The sequence below is a fragment of the Mirounga angustirostris genome, unplaced genomic scaffold (genome assembly GCF_029215605.1).
Source record: "Mirounga angustirostris isolate CCGP_5_RB_7025 unplaced genomic scaffold, mMirAng1.0.hap1 SCAF_3, whole genome shotgun sequence".
NCBI classification, from domain to species: domain Eukaryota; kingdom Metazoa; phylum Chordata; class Mammalia; order Carnivora; family Phocidae; genus Mirounga; species Mirounga angustirostris.
In genome coordinates, this window is record NW_026991711.1 from 166596717 (window position 1) to 166614681 (window position 17965).

At 40.7% G+C, this 17965-nt stretch overlaps 1 protein-coding gene across 1 annotated transcript in view; it reads right to left on the reverse strand.

Moving 5' to 3' along the window:
* Positions 1–17965, reverse strand: part of DYTN (dystrotelin) — a 45954-nt gene that overhangs the window by 19209 nt on the left and 8780 nt on the right. Inside the window, exons 4-9 of the mRNA XM_045867361.1 lie at positions 16845–16930; positions 16225–16325; positions 11547–11618; positions 11132–11295; positions 6522–6633; positions 4921–5069 (exon numbers count right to left, since the gene is read on the reverse strand). Of these exons, the coding sequence (XP_045723317.1) occupies positions 4921–5069; positions 6522–6633; positions 11132–11295; positions 11547–11618; positions 16225–16325; positions 16845–16930 (684 nt within the window). The remainder of the gene's footprint in view (positions 1–4920; positions 5070–6521; positions 6634–11131; positions 11296–11546; positions 11619–16224; positions 16326–16844; positions 16931–17965) is intronic.

The following is a 17965-nucleotide window of genomic DNA, read 5'->3' on the forward strand; positions in this document are numbered from 1 at the left end:
GTGACATGATTAGAGATAAAAAATTATTTTAAACAATATTTTCTTTGATTGCATTAACATCTTGAAAATATTCCGCACACCACACTGATTCTCACTGCATCCTTACAAAGGGGCCCAGATTGACTACACATTGGTTCCTTTCCCTTTTGGACTCACCTGATGATGTGGGCTGCTCCTATCAGTTCTCTGAGCCGAAGATACCATTGGAGATACTTGTTTGGAAGCCTCTATGGCTATTTCCACTGGTCTAGTCCGACTTCCATATATTGGTACTTCAGGGCTACTGTACTGAATAGAAATCCTGTGTAAAGCAGAGTTTTATAAGACAATGTAATAATATTTAATTATCGGGTATGACATTGAGGAAAGTCTTTTTGGAAAATGTTAAATCAGATATTAAATTTGATATTCAAAATAGCATTAAAGTAGCATGACTTTTTTTTTTCTTCCTGTGCTTTTTCCCATACAACTACTTAGGTAGAGAACAATCAGCCAATAATGGAAATGGGGATTCTATTTCCTGCCCTCCTTCTTGACAATCTAGAAATGAGAATGCAAAGAAATTTAGGGACAACTGCACAAAATCCCCCAGGTCATTCTGTTCAGGTCAGATACTAGGGGTTCTGAGCACAGGTGTGTGCATAATTATTGTGTCATATTGGAAAGAACATAGAATAGAGCAATTGGTTTAAGGTCAGGCATATTCCATTTTATACATTTCTATTTAGTTTCATTCCTTTATTCAAAAACTATTTTAAAGCATCTCACCATCTTGAGTTATTGCAGATAAAAGATGAAAAATAAAAGCAGAGAACTCCCCACTTGCAGAGACTTCACATTTAATGAACAGATGAACATACGATTGTTATTGACATAATGTGATCTTATTTCTACAGAACGTGATGAGCACACAGGGTGAGAAGTGATTACTGTGTGGTACACTTAATTATGTGGGTTGTTTTTTTTTTTTTTTTTTTTAGATTTTATTTATTTATTTGAGACCGAGAGAATGAGAGAGACAGAGAGCACATGAGAGGGGGGAGGGTCAGAGGGAGAAGCAGGCTCCCTGCCGAGCAGGGAGCCCGATGTGGGACTCGATCCCGGGACTCCAGGATCATGACCTGAGCCGAAGGCAGTCGCTTAACCAACTGAGCCACCCAGGCGCCCACGCTAGAGTCTTTTCTTTCAGGAATTTGGTATGTTTCTCCTTTCGTTCAGGTCTTATTTTCTGTATTCTGAAATATAGTTTCTTTAATGTGACTTTTGTATCCTTTTTGCTAAGCTTTTATCCCCAAGTTTCTCTTTAAAATAATTTTTACAGCTACTGTAAAGGGATTTTAATAAAATTTCACTTCACTATGATAGCTATTGCTATCACTTGACTGATTGATACCACACACTTGACTGAGGACTGATAGCTATTGCTATCATAGTGAAGGCCTACTAATTTGTGAGTATGTATTTTATTTCCCACCACTCAAAGCCTATTAATTCTAGTAGTTTTTGCTAGAGCTACTTGAGCTTTCTTGGGTATTTACAATCATGTTAGCTGCAAATGAAAGTAATTTTGTCTGTTTCACTGTTTTAATTTTCTTTGTTATATTTGCAAGAACTTCCCAGAATATTTAATAACAGTAGTGATAATTGGCACCTGACTTTCATGTTTTTTGTAAGTGAAAATGTTCTCAGTGTAAACCATTATATGTAAAGTGAGTGAATCCACTTTAAAAGGAGGAGGCTTATTACCTTGCAGAATATTTGCTGAATCAGTGAATGAATTTAGTATCATCACTTGGCAAAATCATGAATGTCTTAGAAGATGGTCAGTACTAATGTGTCAACTTAGTAGATATTAGGGATGTGTTTTTACCTCTTCCACATTGTTAAATAATAATGTTCCACATTCCTTTCTCCTAGATCGGACACTAATCAGAATTTCTGAACTCATTCATATCTAGGTGAAATTGAAAATTATTACATAAGAATTTTACTTTGGGGAACACTGTTGTACTCAGGTGGACAGAGTAGAACACATTGACATTTAAAAAACCTTTAGCTTTGCATAGCACTTGCAATTTCCCTTCCTCCTCTTATCTTTACTGATACTACTCTGGGAGAAGGAAGGACAGGTTCTCTCTATTTTCATGTGAAGAAACTGAGTCACAGAAACATGAAGTGACTTCCCCAAGGCCACACACTTGACTGAGGACTGAAATTCTCAATCGAATTTCACTACCTTCTCTCAACACTGTGTAATCCCTCCTTTGACACTTTCCCATGCTCCATTCTAAAAGAGTTCATGACCTACCTTATTACCTCCATCAATCCCTTCATCACACATCCATCGCTGTATTTTTCAGTCCATTGGCCAATCATTCAATAAACATTTATTGAGCATTTATCAAATTTAGACATTTTTATAGATTCTAGAAATACAGCTGGAAACAATAAAAGGTTCTCCACCCTCACCCCTGAGCTTACATCATAGTAAACAAACAAAAAATAAAAGTAAAATATATAGGGTGTCAGGTGCTGATGAAATGCTCTGAAGAAAAATAAAGCAAGAGAGGAGGATTGGGAGTGCCAGAGTGGGGACAGGGGCTGAAATGTTGAGTAAGTAGTCAGGCATGGCCGCGTGGATGAGATGGCATTTGAGCAAAGACCTCTGTGGGTTTTTATTATTATTATTATTTTTTTTTTTGAGAGAGAGAGAGAGCACGTGCATGTGAAGGGGGAAGGGGCAAAGGGAGAGGGAGAGAGAGAGAGAATCTTGAGCAGTCTCTATGCCCAGTGTGGAGCCTGATGCAGGGCTCCATCCCATGACCCTGAGATTGTGACCTGAGCCAAAACCAAGAGTCGGAAGCTTACCCTACCGAGCCACCCAGGTGCTCCCCCTTTAGAGGTCTTTAGGAGTGAGGCTCAAGCCATGCAGTTAGGTGGGCTAGGGTTATTTCCTCAAAGTAAAGGTTTAAGTCTTAAGAGGGAGGATCTGGCTTAGTCTTGTGGGGAGGGGGAAGGAATGAGGGGCTGGATCACAGATGATGTGGGGCTGGGGAGATGAAACTGGAGAGGTTTCAGGGGGGCCCAAAATATGCAGAACTTTTCTAAGTCATTATGACGTCTAGTTTTTAGCTTAAAAACAATGGGGAGATAATGGAGGGATTTAAGGCATGGGAGTTTGGGGGAGGTGGGCACATGAGGGATGCCATCATATTTGTACTTTTAAAACATCAGTCTGGCTTCAGTGGCCAAAAGAAATCAAATTAAGAGTATGGATCTTTGCATTTTAAGTATGAGAATGTAGGAATTTAGACAAGATCTCAAGTATTCAATAAATCCAGATGACTAGTTGACACATTGTATTGTTCCTTTGCTAGGGAAAGGTGAGATCTGTCTGGAAGAAGACAGATGAATTGGTACCTGATATTTTTGTTCTTATTTTTAAATTCCTTGTACTATATTAAAGATATACATCAAGATGATACTCATATTCTGTAACTTTAAAGACATATTGATAACAACCTGCTAGGTAAATGTGACGTAGGCATAATAAATGGCACCTGATCATAATGTCAACATACACTTTTTCTTTTAAAGAGCTATAAAAACATATCTAGGTTGGGAAGTGACAAAATGACTCTAAAAATAGGGTCTGGGATTGAGATAAAAATATGCTGGTGGGTGTCTGAGGAAAGATTAGAAATTACAAAAGAAATTAGTATGTATCTGAATACCATTCTGATTTAAATTGATCTCTTCTACTCTCAGTAGATAAAATGGGAGTGAATTAATAATTCCGGAGCTTTTTCCTCCCCAAAATTTGATGATCATAAGCCCACAGAAACAGTATCTCTTTGCTTTATTTTCTACAATTTTAAATTTTGAAGAAGTGGTTATTTCCAAAATTAACATCACAAAGACTTTTGTAGAGAAGATTTTATTTTTAAGTAATCTCTACACCTAACGTGGGGCTCGAACTCACAATGCACAAGATCAAGAATTGCATGCTCCACTGACGGAGCCAGCCAAGTGCCCCCATCACAAAGACATCTTTAGGCTGGTAATCTTTAGGTAAATGATGGATGACCTCATATACCAGTGGTGCTGGGGTGTGTTTTGGGTTAACCCTCTGGAGCACAATTTGGTGTTCTGAATTTTGAGAGTTAACGAAGTTCACAACTTTTTATCCAATGATTTTATTGAAGTAAATTTATCTTAGTAAAATATTAAAACTATAGGAATATGCATGTATAGGGATGCTGACTACAGAATTTCAGGGGGCAAATTTTAAAAATAACCAAATGTTCAATGATATAAAGGATTGCTTGTATATTATGATACTTCCTTATAAGGATGAGTGAGGTCATTAAAAATAATATTTTGGAAACTGATGGCATGGGAAACACCCTCCATTTAGAAAAGAAAAGAAGAATGAAATATTGTATCTACTGCATAATTCCATTTTTGGTAATACTAACGTGACTAACACTCATCTGTGAGTGATGGGATTCTGAGTGTCTTTCTTTTCCTTTTTTAATAAAAATACAGTATTCATTCTAAATTAGGCTTTCAAAAGCAAACCAACAGAAACTAAAGATATTAAAAAAAAAAACTAGGGATATAAAGCAAAGTCATTTGGATACGTTAATATTAAAAGTCTTCTGTGTTTGATGCTTTAGTTGGAATAATTCTAAATGATGAGATGGGCCGTTTAGAAGTATTTTTGCCTCTTATTCTATTTGAAAATTAAAGCTCATTTCTTGGGGGGGGGAAGTTCATCTTCAGCCCTGGGCCAGCCCCGCCTCCTGCCTTCTTTCTGATCAGCATTACGAAAGCTTCTGCCTGTGTCCAGTGGGCTGGCTACATCATCAGCACCAGGGCCCTGGGCTGTCGTTCTGCAGGACTGTCACTCACACTCACCTGGCCTGTGTTTTGTTAGCCAGCTCCTTTGGAGTCACCTGGTCCGGCAGCCACCGCCTTCTTGAAGTGTCTTTTCCCCTACTGCGCCCTTGGAGCAGGTTGTTTCTGAGGGTCATGACGAGGCATTTGGTATTCTCCTTTGCTGACATCTGCCGGAATGGCCACCAGTAAAAAGGAGAGTCTTATCCCACTAAACGGGTCTTTTTTCCTCATTTGGGCAAACTGGCCACCATGAAAGTTTCTGGTATTACTTCACTCACTTTTATGTCCTTAGAAAAATCGTTTTCCTTCCTTAGTACCTGAATGTCTTCCCATCCTCTCTGCTTGTCCACAAAGTGTAAGTTACCAAATTAAATACCACGCACCTTACACATTAACCCCTCTTCCTGAGTGCGGTCCACGAACGTGGAATTCTAAGGCGAGAAGGGGTACGGAACAGGGCTAAGTCCAGGGCTGCGAACATTTGGGGTGCGGATTCTCTTCAGAACTGGATGATCACTTGTGGATTTATCTCCAGAAAAATGCTCATACATTTAATTCTGTATAAAATTTCAGTGGATTCACAGACCACCTGAAGTTCACCCATCAACCCCACATTAAGAACCTTTGCCAAAAGGAACAAAAGAATGAGATGTCTTATTAAAAGATTTTCAGCCCTTGAAATCTAAAGTGTAATAACAAAGTGACCACACGGTGTCAGTCTAACATCAATAAGCCCTATTCCTCCCCAGGTTTTTAAAACAGGGAGCTGATGGGCCAATGAACCTGAGCATCTGGGTTTTTTAAGTTTAGTAAAACAATGCCTAATGGGGATTCTTTGGCACACTCCAAGCATTGACTTTTGTGGACCATTCATGTTAAAGAGAGAACGAGGGAAAGCTGTCCTTGGTAGGGCTAGCTAACCAACATCCTTCACTACTGCCCTGTTTGAGGGTGATACCATCTCTATGGAGAAACTGAGTCATAGGAACCTAGTGATGAGAAAAAATGAAAATGCTCTTTGCTTAAAATTGACTATCTGATTTCTCTTTTTCCTTCAAAAGATCTGAATTCTCTTGCTGAGTATTTAGAATTTTCCTAAAGAACATTTGAAAGGCAGCTGTGAAGTCTTAGTTTTCTATTCTTTCTGTCAAAATGCAGATAGTAATCTTTCCCTTTCATTTTTCCTAAAGAAAAAATGGAATCTCAGGAAAAGACAGGTGAAAAGAGAAAAGTTTTCCCAAAAGGCACTAGTAACCAGAAACCCGATTTCCTCATTTTTACCAAACCAAAGCCTTTTCTTTGAATCCGTACCCACTTCCAATGCTTCTCCCCTTTTATTCCTCAGATATTTTCTGCTATATAGTACGGGACCAGTGCCTTCAGACTGAACGCTGTTTGGTCTTTTCATGTCCCAAAGGTTTTATTAAAATCTATGATGTAGAGAAAGCATATGGATATTGAGAGATATTTAAGGTGGAGTTTGCTATTTCCTTAGTCTTAAATATTATCGGGAATGAAAGGAGCAGAATCTGTGGTCTTACTGCAGGGAAAGTTCTTTAGCTGCTGCAGCTGTCACTGATTGGATTCACGAATCGTTGGTGCAGTGGGTTAGATGTTACCTGGACGCAGCGCTCCATCTCGGGATGGACCTTCTGGGGAGACCCACCGCGAAGCCCAGCAAAGAAGCACGCCTGGCAGAGGTCAAAGTCGAGACACTTCAGACAGCAGTATCTGCCAATAACAGCGGAAGTGTGGCTAATGTCACAACCAGCCCGTGAGCAGAGAAAATAATAGTCAGGTGCAGAATGAGTACCCCCAAACATACAGGAGACATCTAAGCTCTTAAGGAAGTGTAAAATTTCTCCCAAACTTTGTAGGGATGTTAAATGATTCTAACATGTTTAATTTATTCAAAGAAATCTTCTTTTGGTGGTACTTTTTATGATATGGCATTATATTAACATAGTTTCACCCAACACACTATAATGTGGAAGTCTGATTCATGCCCCCACGAATATATCAAGCACATTGCCTATGCAGGGTACTGTGTACAATGAGCCTTGGGATAGACCCCTAAGTCTGTGGCCACATTTTCTGTGGTGGCACAATGCATTCAAACATTTTGAATTTAGTTGCCCACTTAAAAAATAAAATAAACTGGGAGATTTTTCAGTAAATTCTGACTTGACTTCTCTTGAAAACTGTCAAGATCTGATAATACTAGACCTGCATTATTGCATGGTATTGGGGAAAATGAAATTGTAGACAAAGAATTTGAAATAAACTTCTGTGATTTTTTTAGAACTCTGTAGGAAAGAAATGCAGTGGAGGAGGGCTAGTTCTTCCAGCCAGAGTGTGGGGGAAGGACCCCCCGCATCCAAGTTTCTTAACACATCAGCATTGCAGTCCTTCTTACACGAACGGTTGCATCCTTAAGTCTCTGGTGGGAACAGGTGAGGAGGTTATCTTGAGACACTGTGGGAAGGAGGGGTGTCTTGTAACACTCAGGGAAAACATGGTGATACCAGATCCCTGTGCTCTTCAAATTTCATGTCTTGCTGCAGAAAGAGGATAGGGAAGCTTGCAGTACTAACTAGCAAAGTTAAGCAATACGTGATTATGCACCAAGTATGAGGCATTGGAAGGCAAGTACTGCAGGAAGGAGAGAGGGGGAGACCCCTGTGGGCTGCTGAAAAGTTTTCATGGAGAAAGTGTGCCTTTGCGCTGGAGACCAGTGAGGACGAAATCCTAGAGAGAAAGAAGAGTGAGGGAAGGAGGCTAGAACCAAGAAGGAGGATTCGGAGCACATCACATCTATCAGACCTGCTGATTATTCCAAAGAACAGAAGAATCAAAACTTGGAATGCCCCTGAGGCTGGATGGCAGAGCAAGAGAATGTTAAGGTCTGTGAGATCAACCGTCAGCTGCCCTTGTCCGCTGCTGTTACCCCAACTAGTTCCATGGTAGGATATTAATAAATAGTATCAAATGGCTAGAATAGTAGCTAATGTTTTGGAACACTTACTAAAGGGCAGGCAATGTACAAGTGTTGACGCGTGATTCATTGCCATGCAAGCCCTTTAAGGTAAGGCGTTCTTATGATTTTATCATTTTTCCAGATGAAGAAACTGAGCACCAAGTTACACAACTTCTTCGTCAGCGGTAGAAGTAGGCTTTGAGCCCAGGGATACCACCTGAATGGAGAACTAGCTATTTTATTTTATTTTTATTTTTTTATTTTTTATTTTTATTTTTTTTAAAGATTTTATTTATTTTTTAGAGAGTGAGCGAGAGAGAAACAGCATGAGAGGGGGAGGGTCAGAGGGAGAAGCAGGCTCCCCGCTGAGCCGGGAGCCCGATGCGGTACTCGATCCCAGGACCCTGGGATCATGACCTGAGCCGAAGGCAGACGCTTAACCATCTGAGCCACCCAGGCGCCCTGGAGAACTAGCTATTTTAACCACTGGAATAGACCACCAGTACCCGAGGCTTGAGTTGGAATGCATACACCACCATTACTAGTGACCTTGAAGTGGGAACTTAAGCTCAGATGTTTGGAAGTTACCAAGTTAACACTGCAGGTTTTCGATGACCATTAGTTAAATGAAGTTAAATGAATGACTTAGTTTACTTACAAGGAAAATGGGACTAGTAAACCCTGCCTTCTTGGCTTTGCAAAGTTTTACAAAGCTTTGAAAATTATTCAACATGCATAATTGGGAAGACAATTGCTGTTTGCAAGAAATGTATAACACAATATTTTTAATAAGGATTATTTATGAGTACTGGCTGCATTATCGACAATACACTGACCCTAACCTTTCATTAATTCCTTTATGCTCAGAAACTACCTACAGGTATACGAGGAAAGGTGTAGTGTGAATAATGAGATTGGTCTGTTGATGTCTTTACCAAGAGAGAATTGAGTTTGTTTTTTTTCCTCAATCTTACATGGTTATTAGAGAGCATAAATGTGACACGTCCCGCTGAAATATAACACTGGCTTAGGAACAGTCTCTGGTCTTTGCCCTTTCTCTTATTTTAGAAGGTTAAGTCTTTGCCTTCTTCCTGTTACCTCCAGGTCTGCAAACACTTCTGCTCTAAAATGACTTTATTAATCTCACTAAAACTTAAAGCCTTGAGGCTATTGCTGGAGTTTATGAGAGCCAAAAACACAAGTTTAAGGTTAGGACTATAATAAATTCAAACAATTTCTAATAGACTCAGAAGGTTACAGCTAAAAGAAGCCTAGCACTTCAATGGACTCAGCCCTCCTTATTTTACTTATAAAGAAACCGAGGTCCAGAGAGGTTAATGGCCTTGTGCAGGTCACCCAGCTGCCTGCATATATGAGAACTGTACATTGCCTTGGACATCTAGGAGGAAAGATGGTTTGCAGGGAGGCATTTCTAAGAGGAAGGTGAGTTTCATTCTCAATAGAAAGGGACGTAACCTGAAATGTAAAGAATGGCGCTTCTTGCCCTCTGCCTTGGCATGACCCGAGTCGTTCAAGCTCTTTGAGACTCCTTTATAAAATAGGAATAATAATATCTGCTTTATGTTATACATAATAATTTTGGAAAAAATATTTCAATGTAAAAGTTGTGTTTTATATAATTGCAAAGTGAATTCTGTACCTGGTCCAGTGCAGGGCCTGTAGTAACTACTCAATTAGTACTTGTTTATTGGTTAAATGATTGTAATATGCATATAACATGATAAATCATATTCATGTTCTTCCACAGTCTAATATAAAAAGAGTTTATTTTTCATTGTAGTGTGGAGATTTTTTTCGTTCGGTTTGCTTGGTTTCCAAAGGTCCTTTCCACTTATGTTTTATTGTTAGGACAGTTATTTGCAAAGAGTTTTTCATGAATGAAATGTCACCATGTCCTCAGAATTCTCTGCAAACCCACTTCATTTTCTCAGCAAAATTAAAATCTTCCAGCTTATTAGCGGACCCAGAAGATGTATTTTATATCCATGGGGAGCATGTTTACCATCTGGGTTAGTTAAGATCTGAAAGTATAAGATGAGAAGAGGAACAGACTCCCCAAGTCCTCACTCTTCCTCTTCTGGGCACCCCCTTCTTTGACTTGTTTTTAGCAACCCAGTTGTCCCAGCAATTAAGTCCTACTACACCTTCAGCCCCTACCTGCATTCATTCACCATGATAAGGGCATCCCTGTGCCTGGCCTTGACCTACCAGCTTCCTTCTTTCCTCCCCAAGTCTTTTTTCTTTTTTTTTTTTTTAAGATTTTATTTATTTATTTGACAGAGAGAGACACAGCGAGAAAGGGAACACAAGCAGGAGGGAGTGGGAGAGGGAGAAGCAGGCTTCCTGCTGAGCAGGGAGCCCAATGTGGGGCTAGATCCCAGGACCTTGGGATCATGACCTGAGCGAAGGCTGAGCCAAAGGCTGACTGAGCCACCCAGGCGCCCCACCTCCCCAAGTCTTTAATGACTTTAATTTCACTTCTGTACTGTTTTATTTATAAGAGATAAACAACACCCTTTTCCTAAGGTGGGTTCTGACTGTCCTCAAAGCCATGGAAAGATCTGAATCTCCCACGTCCAAACCTAGCTTCCAAATCTGCCCTTTCCTCTAAGCAGAGTGAAGATCTGGTGTGAGCTGCCCCCACAAAACCCGATTATTCCTTTGGATCCTAAGACCCTGTTGCCAGTTGTCTACACTGGGAGGCAGCATAGCATCATGGTTGCCAAGCAGGGACTAGGGTTCAGGCTGCCCGCATCTACTTGGGGACCATGTGCAAGTTATTTAGCTTCTCTGCAAATTGGGGATAATAATACCACCTTTTATAGAGGTTATAACAAGTCCTTAAATGAAATGATCCATGTGAACCACTCAGCCTAACACTTAACACTTAATAAACTATTATCATTACTGTAATTCTTATGAATGATTCTAAAATATCTAGGGTTTTTTTGTTGTTGTTGTAACAAAAGAAAAAACATTTTCCTCTTAGAGGAACAAAAGTGTCTATTGATCAAACCATGTGTCAATGAAAGAATTTAATATTCTATTATTGTAGAAGATAAAATATAATTTATTGTCAACCAAGATCCCCCATGCATAAAATTACTGACCCCAAAATATCAACTGAGTTCCAAATGTGTGAGGACCACAAAAGAATCTGGAGAGATGCAGCTCCACCCCTAGACCCATTTGGAGAACGATTATCTGTGAAATATTGATGAGTGACTGTACCTCAGTCCTGTGATTGGAAAGTTCCTGCAGATTCTACACCGAACAGGGTGAGTGACCATTTCAGTGGCAGATAACTGGTAGCAGGTTGGGAGCCACAGGAGGATGGGAGGCTCAGACTGTAACCAAGACAGGAATTTTTCTTCTTTGATTGTTGGGCTCAACACCTGAAAAACAACGGCTCACTCAGATGTGTGGCCAGGCATGACTTTGGTCTCTAGAGTAGAGGAAAATGTAATTTCATCTTCTTTTCTGGCTGTTTCTGCCAAAGAAGTTTGCCACATGAAAAGTCAGAGGCAAGTCTGTATGTTAGATTAGGTTGTCTGGGATGCTCTGCAGAGTAACAGTTCTGCCATTTGAACTGGTTAGCACACGTGTCTGCCCCCAACTCGGGGGGGGACGTTTGTTTGGCACTCACCCCTTGGAAACAGCTGCGGGTAGCGCTTTCCACAGAGCACAGAGCGCGACTCTCCCCCACGACAGTTGGGATCTACAAGAGGCAGGAAACCCCACATCAGTCGTGAGAAACTGGAGAAATAGGTGACCACTGGAATCAGCATGCCTGAGTCGTGGTGCCTCCAACCATGGAGTTACAAGTACTTGGTGTCTGAAACTGGATGAACTGATCCCATCCAAGCAGACAAGAAATGTGTAGGTTTTGTGCAATGTCTGAATGGGGACAGTGAATGAACACGGGGGAAGAAGTGGGGTTGGGAGGAAGGGGGAGGCTGAGAAGAGAGTCTAGCAATTGGGGCAGTATGGGACAGCTTCCATTGTTTCACTTCTTATAATCCCAGGGATATTATTTTCACCTTGCTTTGCCCTCATTTACTTGTGAATTACATGCAACAACCATACTGTATGCATGTTCAGAGCAGTTTTAAGGAAAGCCTTTCCAAACGCTCTCAGAGCTTCCCATTTTAACAAACACCGATTTCTGAGCTAGGGCATTAATCATTACCCTTGTTTAAATCAAGGGGCGTGTGAGATTTAATATTTTGCTCTGGGTAAAAATAAAATGTGCTTTATTTTCAGAACTGAGATCTCACTTCAAGACTCCCTACTCTATTGAGGGGGAGCTCACAAAACTTTGTCCTTTGGACTCATGTCGTAGGGGTTCCAATGGCTCTCTCTGTGCCTCCTCACGCGATGCTTTCCACCTTTCAATCCCGGTAACAAAAGAAGTTTCACTCAGGGACTAAGGACCCCATGTGACCGCCAAGAGGGCCAGGACTTGGCTCTGACATTATCTAGATGCACAGATATGTGTACCTGTCACCTCCATTTATGCCCATGCGGTCGCGAGTCCTAATTTCACGTCTGATGTCTTCTAGGGCACTGGCTGTCAGGAGGCATTGCCTGCAAGCTCAAAAGCAATTTCAAAGACCCCCCTGCTGAGTCCATCAACTCGAATAAACATTCTTCTAATCAGGAAAGTGGCACTTAGAACCACTTTGCTGACAATTAGCCAGGCAGGAGTCAACAAACATTTGCGTAATAGTGACAAGATGGCTGTCCTTTTTATTGATAATAACCCCGTCACCAGCTGAACAGAAGTAACTGCTCCCTACATCATTTGGCCTTTGTCTGAAAAACTAACTCATTCCCCGTACTTTGGCCTGTGAGTGTTGATGAACTAACTGGACACTCAGTTAGAGGGTGTTTCTGAGCCCTTGGGAAGGGGGGTTAACCTCATGTCAAATAAGGGAAGGGTATCAGATGGGGTTGACCTGCCAGCTCTGCGATGCTGACATCAGTCCAAAGAAAGCTCACTTCTGGAGTGGGTTTTAACCTCCATTTTTGGCTTAAGTACGTGAACGAAGATTTTGTGGATTAATCGCCCATTTGACTAATTTCTTGCAGGTGTGCTATGGAAGATTGCATGTGGCTAGATGGTATGCTAGGACAGGCAGAATGCCACTTGAAATGATAATTAGGATTCTTGGGGGAGTGGTTTGAATCACACAGTGGGGTCTGGAATTTTCTATGGGAATCCATCTCTGAGTTCTTAATGGAAGTCAATGGGAGGATAATTCACCAGGCAAATTTCCACCTTCCTAAGAGTTTTCTCAGGAGCGTACTAATGCACGGGTGGGAGACAGAGCACTGCTAGACCTGCCATTTCAGCAGCTCATTGACCTCATTTGAGCCTGGAGCAAGGGCACATTTTTAGGGCTTGTTGGATGGGGTGCTAGTCTGGGGCTACAGTAGTTAGAAAGTGAGCACAAGGATTTCTACAGAAGGAAAATGCCTCTCAGAACACCTACTTTCGTGATATTCACTTAAGCCCTCTAGTCTTTGAAGTCTGACTGCATAAATGGATGGACAGACTTTTCCACTCTCTCTGGCTCTCCACCAGCTTGAGTCCTGAGATGTGAGCATTCTTGGGGTAGTACCTCTGCTCTGGCACATATGCCTGAGTGTCAGCAGAAAGCTGGTGATGGGATCTACGTGCCGCCACCACCATCAGAACAGCTCTGAAATAACTATGCCTGATGTTTAACTTTCTAAATTTTTAAAAAATCATCACTCTGTTTAAAAAATATGAACATATTGAATATCATTGGGAATTTCTAGAATAAATTAAATATTAACTATTATGATCAATATGAACATAAGATATTAAGACCAAATCAAAGCACAGGTAATTTTGGATAGGTTTTTCTTTCTCCCTGTCTTTTTACTTAAGACTTATTTATTTATTTATTTTGGAGAGAGAGAGAGAGAGCAAGTGCAGGGGGAAGGGACAAAGGGAGAAGGAGAGAGAGAGAATCTCAAGCAGACTCTTCCCTGAGCATGGAGCCTGATGGGGGGCTCGATTTCACAACCCTGAGATGATGACCTGAGCTGAAATTAAGAGTCAGATGCTTAGACTGAGCCACCCAGGGGCCCCGGATAGGTTTTTCTAACCCATACTCCCAGTCCTAGAGTTCTGATAATCTTCCTCTTTACCCACCCCCTTCATGACTATCCCCAGTTCAGAATTCTTGGTCCTGAAGAGTACCAGAATATGCCACCCCCAAATGTGTCTCTTTGGCATATGGATTATTTTGAGCTAAAGGCCAATGAAAACCAACAGATGCAGAAAAAGCTCTAAAAGCAGAACACAAGTTTTCCTTTTGTCAAGAAAATGTACACTTATGAGGGAAATTTTCATTTGCCAAAGTTGTCTCCCTCTCCCTACCGGAAGAAGAGGGCTCTTAACAACTCTTATCAATGGAGAAGGTACCAACTTAAATCCTCACAACAAACTTTACTAAACAACCCTTGTTCAGCATACTTTTCCTGGTCATCTTCTCATCACTTTCCTTCCCCACCAGGAAGCCCAGAACCCCTTTCCCTTTGTTTAGCTTAAGATTGTATGTAAGCCTGAGTTCTAGTCAGCCCTTAGAGTTACTCATCATTGGGCACTCCCATGTGTATGTGCTATATACATGTTAATAAACTTCTGTTTGTTCTGTTTGTTCTCCTTTTGTTAATCTGTCTTTTGTCAGTCTAATTGACAGGACCCCAGCCCTTACAAAGATTATTCTTACAAAGATTACTTACAAAGATTATTCTTTTCCTCTCTTATAACCTAGACCCAGGAGAAAAATGACAGAAAGTTATTATAGCTTCACAGTGCAGAAAACCTAGTGTGGGGATTTTACAGGAGCTGGAAGAACAACAGAGACATCTTGAAGCAGGGGTAAAAGGTACACTGGGACAGTAACCTCTTCTGCACAAGACAATCTGGAGGCTGCTTCATCCTTTTGTAGAAGTTTTTGCTCGGATGCATCATTTAATATCATTTTAACATTTAAGTAATGTATTTACTTTAAGGGGGGGTAAATTCCCTTGACTAGCAATAATAAAAACAATATTAAATCTGTACATTCTAAAAGCATGGGAAACGATGGAACTCTTAACTATTTGAGTCTTCAGCACAGCATTTCATTTATGCTTTCATTAATCTTTGGTCGAAGGCCTTACTACCAGGCACGTTTTAAGCCATTGGAGACATAAACATGAATGCAATACAATCGTTCATTCCCCTTGAGAAGCAGTCTAGTGTAGAAGGCATATAATCCTGTAATAATGGCAACAAAATTTGACAAGTGCTATAACAAAGTTATGCACAGAGAGTGAAAGAGCTTTTAGTGAGGAGGTGACTAATAATCTGAATGACTTGAAAGATGAACAGTATTTGCTAAGTGATAGGCAGTGGTGCAGCCGATAGATGGAGCTGCACAAGTCAGGCGTGGAGAACTTGGCGCATGTTGGACAGAGTAAGGATTTTGATATATAGGAGTGAAATAGGCATAAAAAATGCAAGGAAATATTAAACACTATGGAATAAGCAAGAGAAACCACTGGTGATCTTTTCAATGGTGGTACCTGAACGTATAGAGATATGCATCATTGCCTTCAGCTAGGCTATTTTACAACTCTGCAAGAGAATTAAAGTTAACTTGCAGAAAACGGATTGAAATGCAAATAATTCTCATCTATAGACATGCAAATAAGTTCCAGCCTGGTTGGGGACCCACCCCCAACTTCCCCCAAAGGCCAGTCTTGCATCCACCTGCAAGTTCATTTTAATATTCCTTATCTATTAGCTTGCCCATTCTTTGGTTATTTCTTTCAACTAGTTGTAAGATCTTACTGAAACCCTCTTTTAATTCATAAATTAAATACATTTTTGGACTCGTGTTCATTTTATATTCCTAAAAAAATCATGATTTTACCTCTTTTTGAAAAGAGAAGGATTGGGTCAAATCATGAAAGCTTTTCATATGATGCTAAGGAATTTAGGCTTTGTTCTATAGACATGCATGGCCAGTGAAGAATTTTAGGCATGAGGGTGACATTTGCATTTTGGAAAAGTCACTGACTGCAGTGTGGGGGCAGGGTTGGAGGGAGGAAAAGCTTGAGTTAGGAAGTGATTGTAATCGATCACACCTATGCTCAGGTAACAGCAGTGGCTGTAGAGGGGAGGAATGGCATGGAGAACTGTATTAAGGGAGAACTGACACTGTAAAAATCAGATTGTTTAATAACAAAGGTGGCTAATATAACTGGAACGAATTTAGAATTCTTAAGTATTAGAGATTTACCTGCTGTAGATCTGTTAATAGGTTTCTCAAAATGCTTCGAGTCATGCGTGCCCCAGAATCATAACCTCCCCTGGTATTTTCTGCATAGAGCTGAAAAAGAGCTAGACATACAAAGGGGGAAAGAAATCTTTAAACGGAATACTTGCAATACGTCTTGGAAGGACATGTGCCTTGAATTCTAAACAGTTTATTTGTAGGTATGAAGGGAAAAGGAAGGGAAAGTTATATTTCTTGATTATTTGCTTGCTAGTTTGAAGGCTTCCCAAATGAGGTAATATGATAACTAATGAAAACCAATTCACATTTCAAGCTCCTGATAATTCAGCACATCAGTGATGAAGACCGCGAGGCTGGTAAATGGCATTGTGAGGAGAGTCCCAGTTTTGAAAGGAATAATAACTACTCGTGTGTCTGAAAAATCCCCACACAAATAAATAGCAAGGACAACCAAGTTATGAATAATTAGAAAGCATAGATCGACATCTTGAAAACTTCCATCATGCTGAGTACATATTCAACAAGAGTCATGTGGCAGGGGAATAGAAATGAGTGAAGAAGTTAGTGTGTTGGAGGTTTGGAGGTCATTGCACTTGATACACTCAAACTCATACGTATGTTACCTCTGTATTTTGTAAGAGGGCTGTCCCCGGACAGAGCAATCAGGGCAGCAGCTGCAGGTACAAGCTTGAGCAAACCCGTTCCTGTGCTACAGGGCAACAAAACACAGAGACAAGAATGGGAAAGGCAAGGTGATTCTGGGTGAAGTGCTTTATAAAAACTATAACTATTAATGGAGACTTCTGACATCATTTTTCAAGTTCATGCTTTTCTTCTCTTTTCTTTACTTTCTTTCTTTATTATTTTCTTTAAGTTCACATTTTTCATGGTCTGTTTCTCTATATCTAGATTTTGACAGATTAAAAATTGAATTAAAATATTTCATCATTCATTCATTCATTCATTCATGTGCCCAACAAATATTTATTGGGTGCTTCCTCTGTGCTAAGCACTGCACTGGGTACTGGGGAAACAGGGATGCACCCTATCTTCACAGAGCAGACAGTGTCAGTTCCTTAGGATGCACATGTCTGGAAACCTAACAAAGATACAAGCACAAAAGGAAGCAAAAGGAGCAGACATGTGTATAAAAGATCCACCAGCTCACAGGCCCTCTCATAGAGCCTACTCATCCTTTGCTCACTAGCTGTGCAGATCCAAGCCTGCAAAACAATGTCTCAAATGCAGGAGGGTTGTTAGAGGCAGGCATTGATATTAGAAATGATAGTCAAGGGCACCTGGGTGGCTCAGTTGGTTAAGCGACTGCCTTCGGCTCAGGTCATGATCCCAGGGTCCTGGGATCGAGTCCCACATCGGGCTCCCGGCTCAGCGGGAAGCCTGCTTCTCCCTCTCCCACTCCCCTTGCTTGTGTTCCTGCTCTCGCTGTCTCTGTCTCTGTCAAATAAATAAATAAAATCTTAAAAAAAAAAAAAGAAAGAAATGATAGTCAAAAGCTTAATGTTGGAGGATTTTTTTTTTGCAAAAAAAAAAAGTTTTTTTGATGGGGGAGGGGCAGAGGGAGAGTGAGAGAGAGAATCTTAAGAGGCTCCAAGCCCAATGTGTAGCCCAAAGTGGGGCTCAATCTTACTATCCTGAGATCATGACCTGAGCTGAAATCAAGAGTCAGACGCTTAACTGACTGAGCCATCCAGGTGCCCCCTCAAAAGCTTAATGCTTAGGGACG